Here is a 21,249-nt window from a genome sequence, read left to right on the forward strand (position 1 = left end):
AACATATACAAAGAACCAAAAACTTTACTAAAATAAATTGAGAAAGATCTAAATAAATGGAAGGACACTCCATGTTCATGGATTGGAAGACTAAATATTAAGATGTCATTTCTACCCCCAAATGATTTACAGATTCAACACAATCCCAATCAAAATTCCAACAGCCTATTTTTCAGAAATGAAAAAATCAATTATCAAACTTATTTGGTAGAGTAAGGGACCATGAATAGCCAAAAATATCTTGAAATAAAACAATGAAGTTGGAAGACTCCTACATTCTGACATTAAAGCTTATTACAAAACTATAATGTCAAAACAGCATGGTAATGGCACAAGAACACATAATAGACTAATGGAATTGAATTGAGAGTACCAAAATAAACCCTCACATCTAAAGCCAACTGATTTTTTTTATCAGGGTGTCAGAGTTTACTCAACTAGGAAAGAACAGTCTCTTCAACAAATGGTGCTGGGAGTATTGGATATCATATGCAAAAGAATGAAGGAAGACCCCTATCTCACACCATAAACAAAAACTGAAATGGATCAAAGACCTAAATATAAGAACTAGGGCTATAAAACTCCTAGAAGAAAATGTAGGGAAGCATCTCCAATAACTTGTTAGACAATGGTTTCTTGAACTTTACACCCAAAGCACAAGAAATAAAAGAAAAAAATAGATAAAAGGACCTTGTCATGGTTAGGGACAGGTGTCAACTTGGCCAAGTTGTGGTACCTGTTCATCTGATTGGGCAGGCGCTGGCCTGTCTGTTGCAATGAGGGCATTTCATAGGATTAGGTCATGATCACGTCAGCTACATCCACAGTTGATTCCATTTGTAATCAGCCAAAGGGGAGTGTCTTCTGCAATTAGTGATGCTAAATGCAATCATGGGAAGCCTTTTAAGGAGGACTCAGAGGAGACAGGTTCCATTCCTGCTTTGGCTGGTGAGCCTCTCCTGTGGAGTTCATCCAGGCCATCCATTGGAGTCATCGGCTTCGCAGCCTGCCCTGTGGATTTTGGACTCTGCATTCCTACGGTCACGTGAGACACTTTCATAAATTTTATATTTGCAAGTGTTCCCTGTTGATTCTGTTTCTCTACAGAACCCTAACTAATACAGACCTCATCAAAATTTAAAATTTTTGTGCCTCAAAAGGACTTAATCACAAAAGTAAAAAGACAACCTATTCAATGAGATAAATATTTGGAAACTACATATCCGACAAGGGTTTAATATCCAGAATATATTAAGAAATCTCACAACTCAACAATAAAAAGACAAACAACCCAATTTAAAAATGAACAAAAACTTGAATAAACATTTCTTCCAAGAGGATATACAAGTGGCCAAGAAGCACACACAAAAAATACTCAACATTATTAGCTACACAAATCAAAATTATACTGAGATAGCATTTCACGCCCACTAGTCTGGTTAATATTAAAAAACAGAAAATTACAAGTTTTGGAAAGGATGTCTAGAAATAGGAACACTCATTCATTGCAGGTAGGAACGTAAAATTGTGCAACTTCTGTGGAAGACAACTTGGCAGCTCCCCAGAAAGCTAGGTATAGAATTACCATATGACCTAACAATCTCTCTATTAGGTATGTACCCCAAATAATTGAAAGCAGGGGCTTGAACAGATATCTTCACACTGATATTAATAGCAGTATTATCCACAATTGTCAAAAGATGGAAGCAACACAAGTTCCTTTAACTGATGAATGGATAAACAAAATGTGGTATATACATTCAGCACTAAAATGGAATGAGTTTGATTCATATGACAGCATGGATGAACCTTGAAGACATTATGTTGAATGAAATAAGCCAGGCATAAAAGGACAAATATAGTGTGATCTCAGTAACATGAAATACTTAGAATAAGTAAACTCATAGGGTTACAATCTGAAATGCAGGTTACCAAGAACTGAGTTGGAGGTAGAGAATGGGGAATTAATGCTTAAATTGTACAGAAATTCTATTGGGGTTGACTATAAGGTTTTGGAAATGGATGGTGGTGAGGGTAGCACAGTATTACGAGTGTAATTAACGGTACTCAATTATATATGTGAATGTAGTTAAAAGGGGGAATTTTAGGTCATATATATGTTTTTAGAATACATATTAAAAGATAAAACACAGAACTGCACAACACAGTGAAATCTATTGTAAACGATGGACTATAGTTAATAGAACAATTGTTTAAACGTTTTCTCATGAATTATAACAAATGTACCAAACTAATGCAATGTGTTAATAATAGGGTGGTATATGGGTAAAACATGCCCTAATGTAAACCATGGGCTATACTTACTAGTGAAAGTATAATATTCTTTCATCAATTGTAACAAAGTTACCACACCAATACAGAGTGTTAATAATGTGTATGTGTGGGAGGACTGTTAATATGGGAATGCTATATTTTTCTACATGATTTTTCTGTAATCTTATAACTTTTCTAATTAAAAAAAATTTTTTTTAAAAAGGATCCCCATGAAGTCTTCAGAAAATTTTCAAATTTCTTTCTTCCTCATTCCCTATATGAACATTCTGGGGAATCTGTTTCCTTATCACTTTTCAAATATTCCATGTATATCACTACATTTGCCTATTCTGTTTCCTATCTCCTCAGTGAGGTCTTCCCAGATGACTTTAGTTACTCTGATCTCCTTTCTACAAAGTCTTCCAACTCTTAATGACAGTTCTATAAAACTAACACCAAAGTGCGTACGAAAAGTACAGCATATGGCAAATGGCACTCAATAAATTTTCCTTCATTTCTTTTACTCATCTTAATGTATAATAAATCTTTTGCTTTCACATATTAAGTCTTGTTTCCTAAATGATTTATTAAGTTCTAAAAATATGTTTTAAATTGCTTCTAACCCAGAGCTAGGCACATAAACTGAACTAAGAAACATGAGAAAAAGGCTAATTTGGTTCCTCCAGACCTGAAAATTCCTGTGAGTTTCACTCAGCAATGTGGATTTACACCATGAGCTTGAAATGTATCAAATAGCCATGGCCCAATGTTGGGACCTGCACACAGTGGAAATCATAGATATCGTACCTGCCTACAAAAAACCTCTCACCTTGGATGGAAAATTTGACATGTGGACAAAAAGACAAGCACTGACAATGCACAGGGCACTCTTTTTCAGATTTAATATTTATAACTCCAACTTTCATGTGCAACCTTGAAAGCCCATGCGATAGGGTGATTTACAGAAGTATAAATTTAAAATGGGTGCTCTGTGAAATTAGTGTGCAGAAGTGAGATATTCACTAAGCTGATGAGTGAGCCCAGCTGACAATGGCCAGAATTTGCATCTCAAAGAGGTTTTTCTCTCCTACTTATCATTTGTGGGTAATTTTCATATAAGATCTAGAGGTTACTTTACCTTTTCAATTATATTTTAGTGCATTCTATGGAGGAATTATATGCTACAATGTTATTCACAAACTTAGTGATACCTGACTATCTCATTCGTAATGGACACACACACACAGAGTAGGTGGCTAGTTGGGTATAGGGCCCTGAAGAGACAGAGGAAGAGTGTGGCAAGTTTAAAGTTGGAAGAGAAGTGGCTAGGGTAGAATGGTTAAGAATCAATAAGAAAATACAAATTGGGGGAGATGGAAGAAGGCAGCTGCAGAAACTTGTTAAAGTTTAAATGAAGTGCATAAGATTATATAGAGGTTCTCACATTCATACAACAAACACATCAAGCATTATACCAAGAGCTAGGGAATATAGAAAAGACTAAAACACCACTATTACTACTGCCTTGAAGAAATTCACAGTCCATGAGGGGAGACATACAATTACTGTACAATGTGGTGAGAAGAACGATAGAAGTAAGAACAGGGTATTATGGGAGTGCGAAACAGGAGTGTGTAAACAAGGTTATGGGGAGCAGGTGAGGCTTCTAACAGCAGATACTAAGCCGAGTCTTAAAGTATAAATAAATTAGTTTAGGGAATATGGTAGGTAGGGTTTTCTAGGCAGTGGGGAACAAAAGCATGTGAAAGGCATGGAATGGAGAATATCGCAGAAGGCCAATGAATAATTTTTAAAGCAAGATAATATGATCAGACTTGTAATTTAGAAAGCTATAGGCTAAGTGTGGAGTCTAGTTTAACTGATGGTCAGGAAATGAATTAAGATACTGCCACTATAATCCAGAGGAAAAATAAGAAATAGATGAATTAAGGTTGAATACATAAAATTTCATAATTTATACAAACTAAATCTTGATACATTTTACCACCAAATTATTTGAAGAGAAGTAGTGACAGGTTATCATTAGCCAGACACCTTTTCATAATATATCTTATATACACATTCATACATAGTCATTCATTGACTACCCATGTTATCCCAGGTACTATGGGAAAAGTGGAAATTTCCAATACTTTCTTCCTTGTAAGGAGGTCACTATCAAATAGGGAAGAAAGAAACATAAATAATCACAAAACAGTGAGATAACAGAAGTAGCTTTAATTGGAGCACAGGAAAGAACAATCAGTTCTGTCTCGGAGAAAGGCACGATATGGAGAGTAAGAAGTTGTGTCACAAAGGACATAACTCCTTGTGTGCCGACTCATAACGAACTTGGTGGTCTGCTTACTGGTAAAGAGTTAACTGAATGGATATCGGCTACATAACAGTAGCATCTAAACTATAACTTCTAACCCTGGTCTGAAAACATCTCAAGCTGTGCCAGTTATTTCTAAAATAATGAAGAAATTATAAATGAAGAAATTATAAAAATTACATCCATTTAAATTCACTTTCTAGTTTATTAAAAACAACAGAAAGACAACAGCCATGTGTGACCTTTTATGCAGTTTGGTATATGGATAAAGAGTACTGTGAAATCAAAATCACAGTTTTGGGATATCAAAACTGCAAAAAAAAACAGTGGGAATCCCTGAATAACTCCTATTTTCCTGGTTTATAATTTCATCTTTAGTCTATTAAATATTCACTTAAGACCTACCATGTTCATGTTACTGTGGGAGATACAGAAACGTGTAAGACTGTGAATGGGGAAGAAAATTAAACCTAATGGTGTAAATAGATATAATACAAATGATAAATGCTGGGAGGGTAGTAAACAAAGTGCCAGAATGGTTGGTTCTAAGGGAAGGAACTTATTCTAATTAGAGAAATCAATAAAGGCTTAATGGGGGAAAGGGGCATTTGAGCTGAGTTTTCTAACAGCTGTGAAAGACTTGCTCAAGGGTGGATGCAAACCATTTTTTCACCTGATAATCAAATAACCTTTATAAATTGCAAAGAAATGGAAACAGCCAAAATGTCCATCAACAGATGAGTGGCTAAACAAACTGTGGTATATACATATGATGAAATATTATGCAACCATAAGACAGAATAAAGTTATGAAGTATGTAACAACATGCATGGACCTTAAGGACATTATGCTGAGTGAGATTAGCCAGAAATAAAAGGACAAATACTGTATGGTCTCACTGATATGACTTGACATTAGTGAATAAACTTAGAGAATTTCATTGGTAACAGAGATCATCAGGAGATAGAAATAGGGTAAGATATTGGGTAATTGGAGCTGAAGGGATACAGATTGTGCAACAGGACTGATTGTAAAAACTCAGAAATGGATAGCACAATACTACCTAACTATAATACAATTATATTAAAACACTGAATGAAGCTGAATGTGAATGATAGAGGGAGGAGGGCTGGGGGCACAAATGATATCAGAAAGAAAGACAATAAAGACTGAGATGGTATAATCTAAAAAAAAAGAAATAACCTTTATAAGCCACAAAATATGTCATCTAAGATTTTATCATTGCTTATTAAAAAGCTATATATCTAGTTACAACAATCCTTATGAATGTAATACGATTTTTTTTTAAGTGGAAGGGACAAAGGAAAAAGAGTGTAGAAAAACAAATAAGGTGTCAAAGCTTAGTAATTGTGCATAGACCTCTGTTGTCCCAGGCTTTTATCATTCAACATTTTCTTCTTTGGATTTCTTGGAGGTTGAGTAGCTTTCTCATTAATTGACTCTCTGTATGGGATGATTAAGACACTGAAAGACCAAAGCTCCTTATAAAGGTATATTTAATCTTACCAACACATAAGTTTTAGAATTTTGTTATCTCACAATGCAATAAGACTCATTTTATTGCTTTAAAAACCTGCTGGATCTTTCCTTTTAATAGGATAGTGTTTGATTCCCTACACCAGTGACTAAGGGAGCACTTAAAAATTCCCTATTATTATACTTCTTTTCCTACTGCTTCCATTTCTCATCATTTCACATTCTCAAGACTGTCCTCATTCTTTATATAGAACACCCTTCACATCTGATAATCCAGACCAGGCCAATCGGTCTTTTAAAATTTTCTAAACTCCTTTAAGTCTCTGAACCATGAATAAATTACAGATCACTAACCTGATGACTTTGTTTTTTCCTTAGTACAACATCTCTTAGATGGAATGACAGAAAATCTCATCATTTGCATTTCATCATTTGGCTAAATTTTATATTTTATAAAAATCATCTCATTAAGCCTGCGACAGAGGGAAAGATAACTATACCATTTACAATAAAAAACTGAGGCTCAGAAAGATGGTAAAAAAGGAAAAATCAGAACTGGAAATCATGTCTTTTGACTCCAAGCTCTGAAATCAGAAAGTCCACCCCCATCCTTTTGAGTAACCTATTTGTCTACTTTAAGTCACAGGGTTTCATTTGCTCTGTATAGTGTTTCCGACTGAAACTGTACAAGAAAATGAAGATGTAATTTCCTTGGCTACACTCTTGCCTGAGCCATCACGTGTGGCCCTCCAGGTTGTACAGTGCATGTCTTCAGGGGTCACCATTCACAGAGACTGCAACGGGAACAAAGCCCCTGCAGTTGTACAGTCTGGTGGTTCTCACACTGGCTTTCCTAATACCTACCACAAGGCCTGAACTGAACTCCTATCTTTAGTACTGGTCACATGGTAACAGTATAGCAAACTCCCTATTAGTTATGCCAGTATAGAGGCCAGTACTCTGCGAAATGAAAGATTATGCATAGCTAGCTTTGGATCGATGACCTTTTTGGTAGCAGTTTTAGTTTCCTAATTATGTTTGGGTTTGGCTCACAGTAAAAGTGGTCTGGATTTAAAATTCCCTAAGGACTTGCTGCTTGGGAAAAAGAGGAAACTGATTATAGACATGTCGGCCATTGGGCAGCCAAAACTAATTAAAGTGTCTATTAACTAAAAGTTTATGCATTTTACTTACCTTAGTCAACAGAAGGAACTTATCATAAGACAATAATAAAAAAGAGGTAACATTAATTCAGTTTGTTATATTGTAAGCAGTTATATAGTTTTTTAAAATTTAACCCTTATAATAATCTTATGAGGTAGATACCATGGTAGTATTATTACCTATGTCTTACAGATTATGAAACAGGCATAGAAAAATTAAGTAACTATGGTTACTCAGCTTAGTAAGCAGCCAAATCAGGACTGAAACACAGGAAATCTGACTTTAGAGCCTATGCTTTGTGTTTTTGCAACATAAAATTTTAATCACTTTCAAGCATACAATTCAGTAGCATTAATTACATTCACAATGCTGTGCTACCATCACCACCATCCAGTACCAGAACTCTTCATCACCACAAGCAGAACCTCTGTATCCATTATGCATGAACTCCCCACTGCTCCTCCCCAAGCCCCTGGTAATTTGTAATCTACTTTCTGTCTCTATGAGTTTGCATAATCAAGTTATTTTATATAAGTGAAATCATATAATAGCTGTCCTTTTGTTCTGCAGAGCTAGTGCTTTTAACCACTATGTTATGATTAACATAAAAATGTACACCAACTACATAATCATGAGTAACAGGGAAGACGTGGAGAGAAGAATTATGGGGTGATATGTGGAAAGAGAGGAAGCCCTCTTCTATACTGTGTTCCCTACAGTACAGTGATTTAGTATTAAAATAACTCCTCACCCATAAAGTTCATTATCTGGCAACCAAAAGTAAGAAACAACTGACCCATGAATAGCCACGTTAGAAGAAAATACCAAATTTGTGCACTAAAGTTTAGTACTTTACTTTCAGGAGAGTTTCTTAAGTCATCACTCAGAATCTTATTTTTTGCTCTTATTTTATACATAGTTCTAATAAGAAGATTAACTAGTTCGCAACTCTAAAGAATACAAGGGGCAATGAATTAGGAGGATTCAAGGGATAATATAAACAAGACATATATATATATGTATATATATACATTCTTATAAACAAGAATAAAAAGTGATAATGAAGAGAAAGAAAATTATAGGAAGTAAAATACAAGAATTCAAATATTACCAACCTGGTGGTTTAAAAATATTAAAAAGTTCTTGGATATGTTCCTTTCAAGAGGTTGAGCTTAATTCCCCTTTCCTTGAGCATGGGCTATATTTATTGATTTGCTTCTAACAACATAAAATAGTGGTGTGTGACTTTGAGACTAGGTCATACATGAAAAGCACTGTGATTTCCTCCTTGCTCTCTGTTGGATCACTTACTGTGGGGGAAGAGAACTTCTAAGTCATGCGGGCATTCAAGCCGCCTATAGAAAGGCCCATGTAATGAAGAACTGAGGTGTTCTGCCTATAGCCATGCATGTGAGCCCTCTTGGAAGCAGGTCCTGTAGCCCCAGCAAGCCTTCAGATGATGGCAGCCCTGCTGACATTCTGACTGCAACCACACAGACACCTTGAGCCAGAACCTCCCAGCTAAAGCTGCTCCTGATTCCTAACCCTCAGAAATGATGGGGCAATAAATCTGACTGCTTTAAGATGCTAAGATTTGGGGTACTTTATTACACAGTAATAGAAAACTAACACAAGCAAGGAAGCATTAGTCAACGGAGTAATAAAACTCTACATAATTCAATAGCTCCAGAAAGCACCAGAAATAATACATACCATAACATATAAGAATGAGTTATTAAATTAAAGGTTAAATTTGATAATATATTCAATTTAAGAAGCAAGAAAACATATCATACATCTTAGAAAGTGTGTCATCTAAAATGGTTAAAATAATCATCTTGCTGATTAAAAGATAAACTTTAGTTATCTAAAAAATCATCTTATTTCCCAAAGCTGTTTATGTAGTTTTGTCCTTTAGCCATACCACTCTTTAGTGGCCTTAACTCTGTTAATTTATAAACTGGAAGGACAGGAATGGTACTTACTTTTCAACCGCCTCCCTTCCAAAAAGCTTAGCGGGTAGGGCTCTCCACACTGTGAGAATAAAGTTACCTTGTCTCTATGTAGAGAAGAGGCCATCTATCAAAATGCATTATCATTAAATCTCTTAATTAACTTTTCTCTGTTTTTTTATAATACAAATAGTACACAAACATATCATTTTTAAAAATACACAAAAGCATAAGTACATGAAGTAAAATATTAAAGTCCCTTTTTACAAAATTACAAATTCACCACTGGATCTCACTTTCCTCTTGAGAAGTAATAATGTTAACAGTTTGGTATTTATTTTTCCAGACCTTTTTCTAAGCCTTTTCACATGTTTACACTAGTACAGTTCATTGCCTATGAAAATTTTTTTCAAAAATGGGATCATATGTGAATACTTAATGCAATTTACTTTTTTCTCTTAACATTATGTCTTGGGGACCTTTCCATGAAAATAAAATAAATCCATTTAATTCTAAACTATAGATTTATTATAATTTATTTAACCATTTCCTTGTGCTGGTTTGTTCCAAGTCTTTTTTGTTATGAAGAATGCTGTGATGAGCACCCATTTACATGGTTCCTTTGTATAAATATGTGTGTTTATGTACATCTGAGGCCTAGAAGGACAATCACTTAGATCCAAAAGTCTGTATTTTCATCTTAATGTCTGAGACTAAATTACCCTCCCATGAAATGTTACCAATTTATTACTATCACCAAAAGGACAGAGAATATTCAATGACACTAAGTAGTATCATATTTTAAAATATCCTGTCATTCTGATGAACAAAAAAAAATTATATGTGGCTATTTTGTTTCATTTTCATAATTGCTAGCAAGGTTAAGAAACTTTTAATATGTTTGTTGTTTTCACTACCTCTTTGAATTGCCTATTCATAGTTTTTATCCATTTATCTATTATATCACTTTTTTCTTTTTCTTATTAATTTGTAGGGATTCTTTATAATTTTTAGATATTATGTCAAGTATGTATTTCTCCCCTATGTCACTTGTCTTTCTTTTGTTTAAGGTCATATAGAAATTTGAAAAAATTCCAATCTGGCAGTCATTTTCTTCAAGATCTATGAATTTTTTTCCTGCTTTTAAAAGGCCTTCCTAACCTGAAATTTATAAAAATATTGTCCCATATTTTTAAATTTTATTTTTCCTAATTAACTTGACAGCACATTTGAAGCACGTATTTGTGTCTGTGTGCATATATATATATATATATATATATACACACATATATATAAAATATGGATGTAACTTGATTTTTTTTCCAAATGCATAGCCAATTACTCCAATATCATTCATTTCGGGATGAAATGCTACCTTTATCTATATTAAATGCCCACATATACCTGGGTCTCTTCCTAGACTATTTATTCTTTCCATTGATCTATTTCTTATTCTGTACCAGTGCCACACTACTTAATTAAAACATTATACTACATTTTAATATATGGTAGGGAAAAATCTTCTTGTTCTTCTTGCAGAGTATTTTTGCAATTCCCTGACATTTTCTTTCTCAGATGAATATTGACATTGTCGTGTTCCAAAAATTCCTGGAAAATTTTAGATTAGATTGCTTGAATTTGTGGATTAATTTGGAGAAAATGGGCATATTTTCAACATCAAAATTTTTCTACCATTCACTCTATAAGTATGCATCAGGCACCTAAGCATCTTTCTTGTACCAGTCATTGTTATAGCACTTGGCTTTTTTTTTCTTCTTTTTTTTTTTTGCATGGACAGGCACGGGGAATCGAACCCGGGTCTCCGACATGGCAGGCGAGAACTCTGCAACACTTGGCATTTTTCAGTGAACAAAGCAGACAAAGAACCTATCCTTGTGGAGTTTACATTTTCCAAATAAATGTAATAAGTGAATTACTAATTATGTTGGAATGTCATAAATACTACGGAAAAAGGAAAAAAGAACAGTAAGTTAAGGGTGATCAGGAATACAGGTGTGGGGAGAGGTTGTAGGGTATCAAGGTAGATCTCATGGGAAAAGTGAGATTTATGCAAAACCTGAAGGACAGAAAAGAGTTAGCCAAGCTGAGATCTGGCAAAAGAGTATTCCTGTCAGAGGAAACGTGATAACAAAGGTTCTGAGGCATGAGCAAAACAGACATTTTTATAGAACAAGCAGCAGGTTGGAATAGCTGGAGCAACTTGAGTGAGGGGAAGACTGGTAGGAGAGAGGAGGTCAGAGAGGATGGGAGACAGAGTTGGTAGGGCCTAAAAGGCCATTGTGAAAGACCTTTGCTTTTACCCTCAGTAAAAGTGGGAGTCACTTGTGTTCTATACGGGAACATGCTCATATTTTGTCATTTATTAAGGCCACCTTTTAATTCTTCAATAAAGTTTTATAGTTTTTTCATATAGGTTTTGTATATTTCATTTTATGTTTATTCTTAGGTGTTTTAAGATTTTGTAGCTAATACGAATGGATTATTTCTTCCATGATATCTTCTAATTGGTAATTGCTATCATTAAGAAAACTATTGATTTTTATATATCAATTATGTATCTAGAGGGCCCTTAATTTTCCTGACAAGGTTATCAACCCTACTGCACGTTTGGGTGATTTATTGGTTTCTGAATCTGCCCTGTTCCCTTATCAGCTCCCTCCCTACTCTTTGATGTCTGTAAAGGCTCTCAAAATGTACCAGTCGCAAGCGATCTTGCATCCTGCCCTAACACCTGCTCTACTGAAATTTTCTGTTTCCTGTTGCTAGTCTTGATTCTGAAACCTAGTGGTCCTCTGCCTAATGCTTTTAACTCAACCTTCTTGTCTGATCTTTTTTCCAATGTTAACTCTGTCTGAGCCAGAAACTCCTTGAGTGTCTCAATACTAGCCTTGGTCTAGACTGTGGTTCCATTTCCCTCAGAAATGCCTTGTCAGCCCATTCACTTTTGCATCCAATTCTGTTCCCAAGACCTTCTGTATGGGCCCATGCTCACTTTGGGAGAAGATCTGGAAGATGAAGCATACAACTTTAGAGTACATACTATCTATATTCCAGGTGCTTTGAACTTACTGCTGTTTGATATATACTGAAAGCTTTAGAAACAGTATTTATGGAGAACTGCTTCTCTATAAATCTACTTTTTAATCTATTTACTTCTTGGGATCATTTTTTGGGGGGGTTGAGTGGTGAGGGGTTGCTCCCTTCTGTTTTTGTTTGTAAATCAAGATTTAACAGATAAATTTCAGAAACTTTATGAACCTCCTGAAATTGTCCATAAAAATCTGTGAATTTTGGGGGGAAGAGGGCTCTATGATTTTATCAGATTTTCAATGTACTCTATGATCCAAAAAAAAAGTTAAGAATTTTCTGTATATACTCTACAATTTGTTCTTCCTTGGATTGAGACAGATTATCAGTGCATGGCCTTCTCTCAAAAGCACCGTTCTACCCCAAACTCAGAATAGCTTTTACTGAACAATGCTTTGGCACTATCCTAACAGCCCCCAATGAAATCCATTACAGGAAACAGTTTCAGCTTTAAAACGTGTTTAAGAACTACCACAGACTTCCATAAAGACAAAGAGAGCAAGACAAAGATGCGCATAGATCTGTATGTATATCCCTAGACTTTAATGAGATAATAGATTCTGTAAAGGCAGAAATGCACTGATACCATCATGAGACAAGAACAGATTAATGAACAAGGCCAAGGAAGATGAAATTCCCATAGAAGAATGGAAGCCAGCACAAAGGTTCTTCTTTCATAAATGCAAGCATGGGATTTGGAAAGCCACAAATACAGACATCTGTGGAAATATTTGGATAAATAGAAATGCATCTAACATATACATTGATTATACATGAGTTAAAGTAAAAGTTCAAGCTACATAAGGCATCATGTGAAGTTTTTAACATTTCTCCCTTCTCAGTAGTATCAGGATAATTCTTTTTGTAATCTTCACATTGTTCCATTTAGCTAAAATCCATCCATTCTTTCAAGTTCAGTTTTTAAAATTATAATGACAAATATAGTTCAAGTGGAATTGATTTTGTTTCAGTAAAACAAAAAACCTCTTCTCCTCTCCAAAGACACACATACACACACACACACATCCCATAGCTTTGTTACTGTTTTTCAATTTTTTTTAAAGCATGTCCACAAAGAATTATTACAGAAGGTTTTTTTTATTGGCGAGAGCAACAATTTTATTCTGAATGAGTGCAGAGAGTTTAGTTCCAGATTTTGAGAGAAAGTCCAAGCTTTCTTCCAAATGGCAACAGCAGAAACTGACTAATTAATGAGACAAAGTGTGATACTCAGGATACAAATTGTTGGATCTAGGATTGGAAAGACAGGGTTATTAAGCTAGATCTCTTAACTAGACCCTTTTGATAGTCTTATTTTAAGCTCAGATGGAAAGGGAGAGTGGGTGTCAGGAGGAAAGGAGTATTAAAACCATGATTCATCTTTCTAACTCATCAGTAATTCCCATTAAATCAATAAATCCTGTTAAAGTCTCTGTTGGATTATTTCTATTTTCCCTTGAAAACTCACAGCTGAGAAACATTCTCTCACTTTTAACTTTCACTAAAGACACTTCTACCGTGGTTGAAATAGCAGAACCTTAACTTTCTGTTTCAAACACCTTCAAAATAAAATCACTTACCTGTCTCCCTCAAGTCTTTAAATAGAACATTCTTCTCATTTCCCTCTAAAAAGAACATTCAGACACTACTCCCAAGGATGAAATGATACCATCAATGGTTATAACCAAAGACTTTCTACAAGAACCTCAAGTTTAAGAATTTTTTACCTTCCACTTTGAGCAAACAATGTTCTCAGTTCAGGTCAGAAGAAAATCAATTCTGAGTCTCTGACCCAGAAATTTCTTGGAGATCTAAAATTGTAGAAAACTTCTTGATGGGATTCAATTCAGAAGTGCTCAAAGTGTAAGCGGTCAATTTCCTGGTTTATGTGGGTATAACATGGTACAGTGTAGTACTATGCAAATAACCATTAATGATTGTTTAACTTTGGGTATCTCAGCAGATATGAGCTGAACACTTACCTGAAATAAAAGATTTTATGTATTTCATCTCAAAGAAACACCACCTAAGAATGAAACAAAAGGTCCTTGTCAAACAGCTCAGGCCCTGCTAATATAATACCAATTTTTATAAAAATTCACTGTGTGTAACAAAGTACCACACTAATGCTAAGTGTTAATAACAGGGAAAGCTGTGTTTGAGAGGGGGGTTATATGAGAACTTTGTATTTTCTGCATGATTTTTCTGTAAAGCTATAACTTCTCTAATAAAAAATAAAATTTAAAAAGGTACTGTGTGCTAAACACTTTACTATGAGCTTTACAGACATTATTTCATTTACTTTGCACTAAAACCTGGGCCTAGAATGAGAGTATTATTCTTTTTCTTTTTTAAAAAAATTTTTATCGCAGTAACCAATATTCTTTTTCTACAAATGAAACACCTGAGGCTCAAGAGGGTTAAGTGACTGGCTTAGGATCATATGTCAGAAAGTGGTAAGAGTCAGGAATTGAATTACTGCTTGTCTATCAGCTCTTGACCACTATTCTCAATCACCTCTCTTACAGGCTTGGCAGCAGATAAAGAAATGCTTCTGAAGTGGGTTTCTAGGGCATTAACTGAGAACTGTGATCAAATACTGTGGTTCGGAAGGAGTATAATTTAAAGCTTTAAATGCCCAGATATTCCTATTTGGTGGAAATCCACTATTCTCCTATGTCCCCAAATTTCAGCATCCCTATTTCTTCACTTTTTACCCAGAACTTCTTAAAGCAGTGCTTCCCAAAAGTGTGGTACACAGACCACTTGTTTGAAAGACATGAAAAAATCTTGTGGAAAACAGACATATCTGGTACCTACCCAGACGTAATAAATCAGAATCTCTGGGGAGAGGTGGCAGTAAGCAACCCAGAAGGTTCTATGTCCACTGAGTTTGTACAAGTACTCACTGCCTTGGACAAAAGAGTGAGGGAACAGAGAAGGATGTAACGGGAAAGCTAGCCTCCATAATAATCTGTCTGACATTGGGTTACATTTGTGTTAAGAAAAACAGGATGGAGATCTGGTGAGAAGGCATATATTCATAACATTGTTTTGGAGCTGGAAAAGACCTCAGAAATAATCTCTTCTGGTGATGTTCTAACAGGGCTCCAATTTGCCTGAGGAGTTCTATAGTGGGAAAATGAGAGAGGGGGATGGCAGTTGGAGCTTAAAGTCCTAAAAAATCTACTACAGAAGTAACACTGGTTTTTATTTTAAAACCTGTTCTTATGTATAATATTTTATCTTAATGGTATTGCTGACTTAAAGAACAAAACAAAACCTTGACTGCTGTGGAAACGTTTAAAAAAATCTTGACCAATTCTTCATCCCAGACCAATTAAATGAAATTTATGAGGACGGGTCCCAGGTGTCAGTATTTTCTCAGTTAACAGGTGATTCCAATCTGTGACCAAGGTTGAGAACCACTGCACCGATATAATCCATACTTCCTTATTTGATATATAAGACAGTTAAAGACCAAAGAATTGAAAGAAGATCAGAACTACAAGCAGTATCTCTTGACTTCTAGCCTGTTATATTACATTGTTCTCCTTCCACAATACAGAATGAACTAATTATTCCTCTAAAGGGAAAGCATCTGAATAAAAACTATGCTGCTTCACAGTTACAGAGCCATCTGGACTTTTAAAAAGTACTTCATATATATTCTCTCTTTAGTTTCTTATAAAGACACCAGGAAGTAGGCAGAGCAAAACTCATTAAATCTATTTTGTAGAAAAGAAAAGAAAATCTCCATTAAGTGAGCTCACAGTGGCTTAGAGGGAGGGTCAAAACTAAATATTTATCTTCTAACTACTAGTTGTTGCATATCTACTATGTGTTAGATGTTAAGACATAGTTGAGGTTGTAAAGATGAGTAAGATATTATCCATGCCTTCAGTCAGTGTACAATCTTCTTGGGAAGAGAGATACTTTCCTTGATTGGTCTCAATAGGCATGCCAAATTCTCAAAATTCAGTCTGTGGCTTCTAATTACTTCCTGGCTAAAGCTATTAATTCCAGGAAACCCAAAGGATTTATATATAGCTACTGAATCTCTAGGCAAAACCATATAGTTAAAAAAATCCGTGGTAGGAATGAAGGAGGGAAAAGGAGGATGCAATTTCAGTAAGGTTCATTTCATGCTCTACAAAGCCAAGGATCTGACTCAACAGAAAACTGAGAAATTCCAATGCAAAGGATTAGATGGGTAGAATGGGTATTCACAGAAATAACTATTTCTTTTTCACAGCTTTGTTATAACTAGATGGTTGACAATTTATGTTGTTGAGGGTGACTACTGCACACCAAAGGGGAAAATAATAAGTTGGAAATAATATTTGTATCTATAATTCAGAGTAGAGTAGGTTACAGATGGACAAGAATGTTCAGACAACTTTTTCATGAGGAATTCATCAGACATCATAAAATGTTGCCATCCAGATTTAATTATACAAAAAATAAAAGAGAAAAAGGAACCTTTGTTTTATTTATAGACTGAAAAATGTTGGGCCAGGTATAGTCTAGCACAGTCCTTCTCAAACTTTAGCATGCATCAGAATCACCTGAAAGGCTTGTTAAAGCAGACTGCTGAGTTCTATCCCCAGAGTTTCTGATTCAGGAGGTCTGGAGCATGATCCAAGAAGCTGCAGTTTTTACAAACTCAGGTGATGTTGATGTTATTGATTCAGGGCCCACACTTTGAGAACCAATGGTTAAGCATAAGTTTCACAATATACTACATGGGTGTGCATGTGTGCATGCACACACACACACACTGCTACTACTACTACTATTGCAGATTATAACTTAGTTATCTATTATCGACTTTGTAAATTATGCATGACAACCTTCCCACCAAATAGCTAAAAATAAGACGAAATTAGGAAGAAGTTAAGGCTAGGCACCCAAGGAGACGGTCTATTTAAATTGGAATGAAAGAGTTTGTAAAATACATGAAAGGTGCCTGGCAGAGGCAACAATGAGACACAATCAACAAGTAGGAAACAACATAGCCCTCTAAATTAGTTTCTTTTCTACTGTATGTATGTGTTCAAGAGAAACTCTCTAGATCTCTCTATACCTTAAATGTTACCCAGGGTTCCATCTTTTTCTGAATTCACTTTCCTTGGTTTCTCTTAACCATACGTGAGGGTTCATTTAATATGTATATTAGTGGTTATTAACTTTTGTCAGTTTAAGAAATTCCTTTGAAAATTTGATTAATGTTATAGACTATTCAGAAAAAGAAATATCCACATGTATGCATATACATTGTACAGCCTATTCAAGACATTTGTAGATTCTTTCAACTCTATAGGCCTCAGGTTAAGAACTCCTTATTTAATGCCAATGATGAAAAAATTTCTATCTCCAGTCTAAATTTCTATCCTTAGCTTCTGAACTACAAATCAAATATCTACTGAACATGGGTTTTGGATGTCACATAAATGCTTCAAAATCTACACGTACTTAGGAGTGATAGCTTAATGGATATGGGATCTTCTTTTTGGATGATGAAAAAGTTCTGACACTAGATAGTGGTGATGGTTGCACAGTGTGTGAATGTAATTAATGTCATCAAATTGTATACTTTAAAATGGCTAAATGGTAAATTTTATGTGTATTTTGCCACAATAAAAAATTCTACATGCACAAAACCGAAATCATTATCTCTATTCCCACTTCTCATACAACCAACATCTGTCCTTGCTCTTATATTTCCTATATTATTTACTAGTACCAACACTTACCTACTTGCCCAAGTCAGAACCCTGAGAGTCATCTTTTTTTTTTTTTTTTTTCTGATGCTCCTTTTTTTTTTTTTTATTAATTAAAAAAAGAATTAACAAAACAATTAGAAATCATTCCAATCTACATGTACAATCAGTAATTCTTAATAACATCACATAGTTGCATATTCATCATTTCTTAGTACATTTGCATCGATTTAGAAAAAGAAATAAAAAGACAACAGAATAAGAATTAAAACAATAGTAGAAAGAAAAAAAAACAAAAAAAAACAAAAACAAAAAACCTATACCTCACATGCAGCTTCATTCAGTGTTTTAACATAATTGCATTACAATTGGGTAGTATTGTGCTGTCCATTTCTGAGTTTTTATATCCAGTCCCGTTGTACAGTCTGTATCCCTTCATCTCTAATTATCCCTTCTCTTTTTTTTTTTTTAATTAACGGAAAAAAAGAAATTAACCCAACATTTAGAGATCATACCATTCTACACATGCAATCATTAATTCTTAACATCATCACATAGATGCATGATCATCATTTCTTAGTACATTTGCATTGGTTTAGAAGAACTAGCAACATAACCGAAAAAGATATAGAATGTTAATATAGAGAAAAAAATAAAAGTAATAATAGTAAAATCAAAACAAAACAAAACAAAACAAAACAAAAACCTATAGCTCAGATGCAGCTTCATTCAGTGTTTTAACATGATTACTTTACAATTAGGTATTATTGTGCTGTCCATTTTTGAGTTTTTGTATCTAGTCCTGTTGCACAGTCTGTATCCCTTCAGCTTCAATTACCCATTGTCTTACCCTGTTTCTAACTCCTGCTGAACTCTGTTACCAATGACATATTTCAAGTTTATTCTCGAATGTCCGTTCACATCAGTGGGACCATACAGTATTTGTCCTTTAGTTTTTGGCTGGATTCACTCAGCATAATATTCTCTAGGTCCATCCATGTTATTACATGGTTCATAAGTTTATCTTGTCTTAAAGCTGCATAATATTCCATCGTATGTATATACCACAGTTTGTTTAGCCACTCTTCTGTTGATGGAGATTTCGGCTGTTTCCATCTCTTTGCAATTGTAAATAATGCTGCTATAAACATTGGTGTGCAAATGTCCGTTTGTGTCTTTGCCCTTAAGTCCTTTGAGTAGATACCTAGCAATGGTATTGCTGGGTCGTATGGCAATTCTATATTCAGCTTTTTGAGGAACCGCCAAACTGCCTTCCACAGTGGTTGCACCCTTTGACATTCCCACCAACAGTGGATAAGTGTGCCTCTTTCTCCGCATCCTCTCCAGCACTTGTCATTTTCTGTTTTGTTGATAATGGCCATTCTGGTGGGTGTGAGATGATATCTCATTGTGGTTTTGATTTGCATTTCTCTAATGGCCAGGGACATTGAGCATCTCTTCATGTGCCTCTTGGCCATCCGTATTTCCTCTTCTGAGAGGTGTCTGTTCAAGTCTTTTTCCCATTTTGTAATTGGGTTGGCTGTCTTTTTGTTGTTGAGATGAACAATCTCTTTATAAATTCTGGATACTAGGCCTTTATCTGATATATCATTTCCAAATATTGTCTCCCATTGTGTAGGCTGTCTTTCTACTTTCTTGATGAAGTTCTTTGATGCACAAAAGTGTTTAATTTTGAGGAGTTCCCATTTATTTATTTCCTTCTTCAGTGCTCTTGCTTTAGGTTTAAGGTCCATAAAACCGCCTCCAGTTGTAAGATCCATAAGATATCTCCCAACATTTTCCTCTAACTGTTTTATGGTCTTAGACCTAATGTTTAGATCTTTGATCCATTTTGAGTTAACTTTTGTATAGGGTGTGAGAGATGGGTCTTCTTTCATTCTTTTGCATATGGATATCCAGTTCTCTAGGTACCATTTATTGAAGAGACTGCTCTGTCCCAGGTGAGTTGGCTTGACTGCCTTATCAAAGATCAAATGTCCATAGATGAGAGGGTCTATATCTGAGCACTCTATTCGATTCCATTGGTCGATATATCTATCTTTATGCCAATACCATGCTGTTTTGACCACTGTGGCTTCATAATATGCCTTAAAGTCAGGCAGCGCGAGACCTCCAGCTTCGTTTTTTTTCCTCAAGATGTTTTTAGCAATTCGGGGCACCCTGTCCTTCCAGATAAATTTGCTTATTGGTTTTTCTATTTCTGAAAAATAAGTTGTTGGGATTTTGATTGGTATTGCATTGAATCTGTAAATCAATTTAGGTAGGATTGACATCTTAACTATATTTAGTCTTCCAATCCATGAACACGGTATGCCCTTCCATCTATTTAGGTCTTCTGTGATTTCTTTTAGCAGTTTTTTGTAGTTTTCTTTATATAGGTTTTTTGTCTCTTTAGTTAAATTTATTCCTAGGTATTTTATTCTTTTAGTTGCAATTGTAAATGGGATTCGTTTCTTGATTTCCCCCTCAGCTTGTTCATTACTAGTGTATAGAAATGCTACAGATTTTTGAATGTTGATCTTGTAACCTGCTACTTTGCTGTACTCATTTATTAGCTCTAGTAGTTTTGTTGTGGATTTTTCTGGGTTTTCGACGTATAGTATCATATCGTCTGCAAACAGTGATAGTTTTACTTCTTCCTTTCCAATTTTGATGCCTTGTATTTCTTTTTCTTGTCTAATTGCTCTGGCTAGAACCTCCAACACAATGTTGAATAATAGTGGTGATAGTGGACATCCTTGTCTTGTTCCTGATCTTAGGGGGAAAGTTTTCAATTTTTCCCCATTGAGGATGATATTAGCTGTGGGTTTTTCATATATTCCCTCTATCATTTTAAGGAAGTTCCCTTGTATTCCTATCTTTTGAAGTGTTTTCAACAGGAAAGGATGTTGAATCTTGTCGAATGCCTTCTCTGCATCAATTGAGATGATCATGTGATTTTTCTGCTTTGATTTGTTGATATGGTGTATTACATTAATTGATTTTCTTATGTTGAACCATGCTTGCATACCTGGGATGAATCCTACTTGGTCATGATGTATAATTCTTTTAATGTGTTGTTGGATACGATTTGCTAGAATTTTATTGAGGATTTTTGCATCTGTATTCATTAGAGAGATTGGTCTGTAGTTTTCTTTTTTTGTAATATCTTTGCCTGGTTTTGGTATGAGGGTGA

At 34.9% G+C, this 21,249-nt stretch overlaps 1 protein-coding gene across 8 annotated transcripts in view; it reads right to left on the reverse strand.

The window, feature by feature from the left end:
- The window catches only part of LOC143673367 (phospholipid-transporting ATPase FetA-like), a 169,498-nt gene that overhangs the window by 137,377 nt on the left and 10,872 nt on the right, over positions 1–21,249 (reverse strand). For 3 of the 8 annotated variants that reach the window (XM_077147777.1, XM_077147776.1, XM_077147784.1), the window contains exon 2: positions 9,256–9,304. The exons of 2 other annotated variants lie outside the window; for them this stretch is intronic. In XM_077147777.1, the coding sequence (XP_077003892.1) occupies positions 9,256–9,304 (49 nt within the window). Of the gene's footprint in view, positions 1–9,255; positions 9,330–14,312; positions 14,357–21,249 lie in introns of all 8 variants that reach the window. 3 more of the 8 variants (XM_077147779.1, XM_077147781.1, XM_077147778.1) reach the window with 3 other exon arrangements.

This window comes from Tamandua tetradactyla, chromosome 2 (assembly GCF_023851605.1).
Source record: "Tamandua tetradactyla isolate mTamTet1 chromosome 2, mTamTet1.pri, whole genome shotgun sequence".
NCBI lineage: Eukaryota > Metazoa > Chordata > Mammalia > Pilosa > Myrmecophagidae > Tamandua > Tamandua tetradactyla.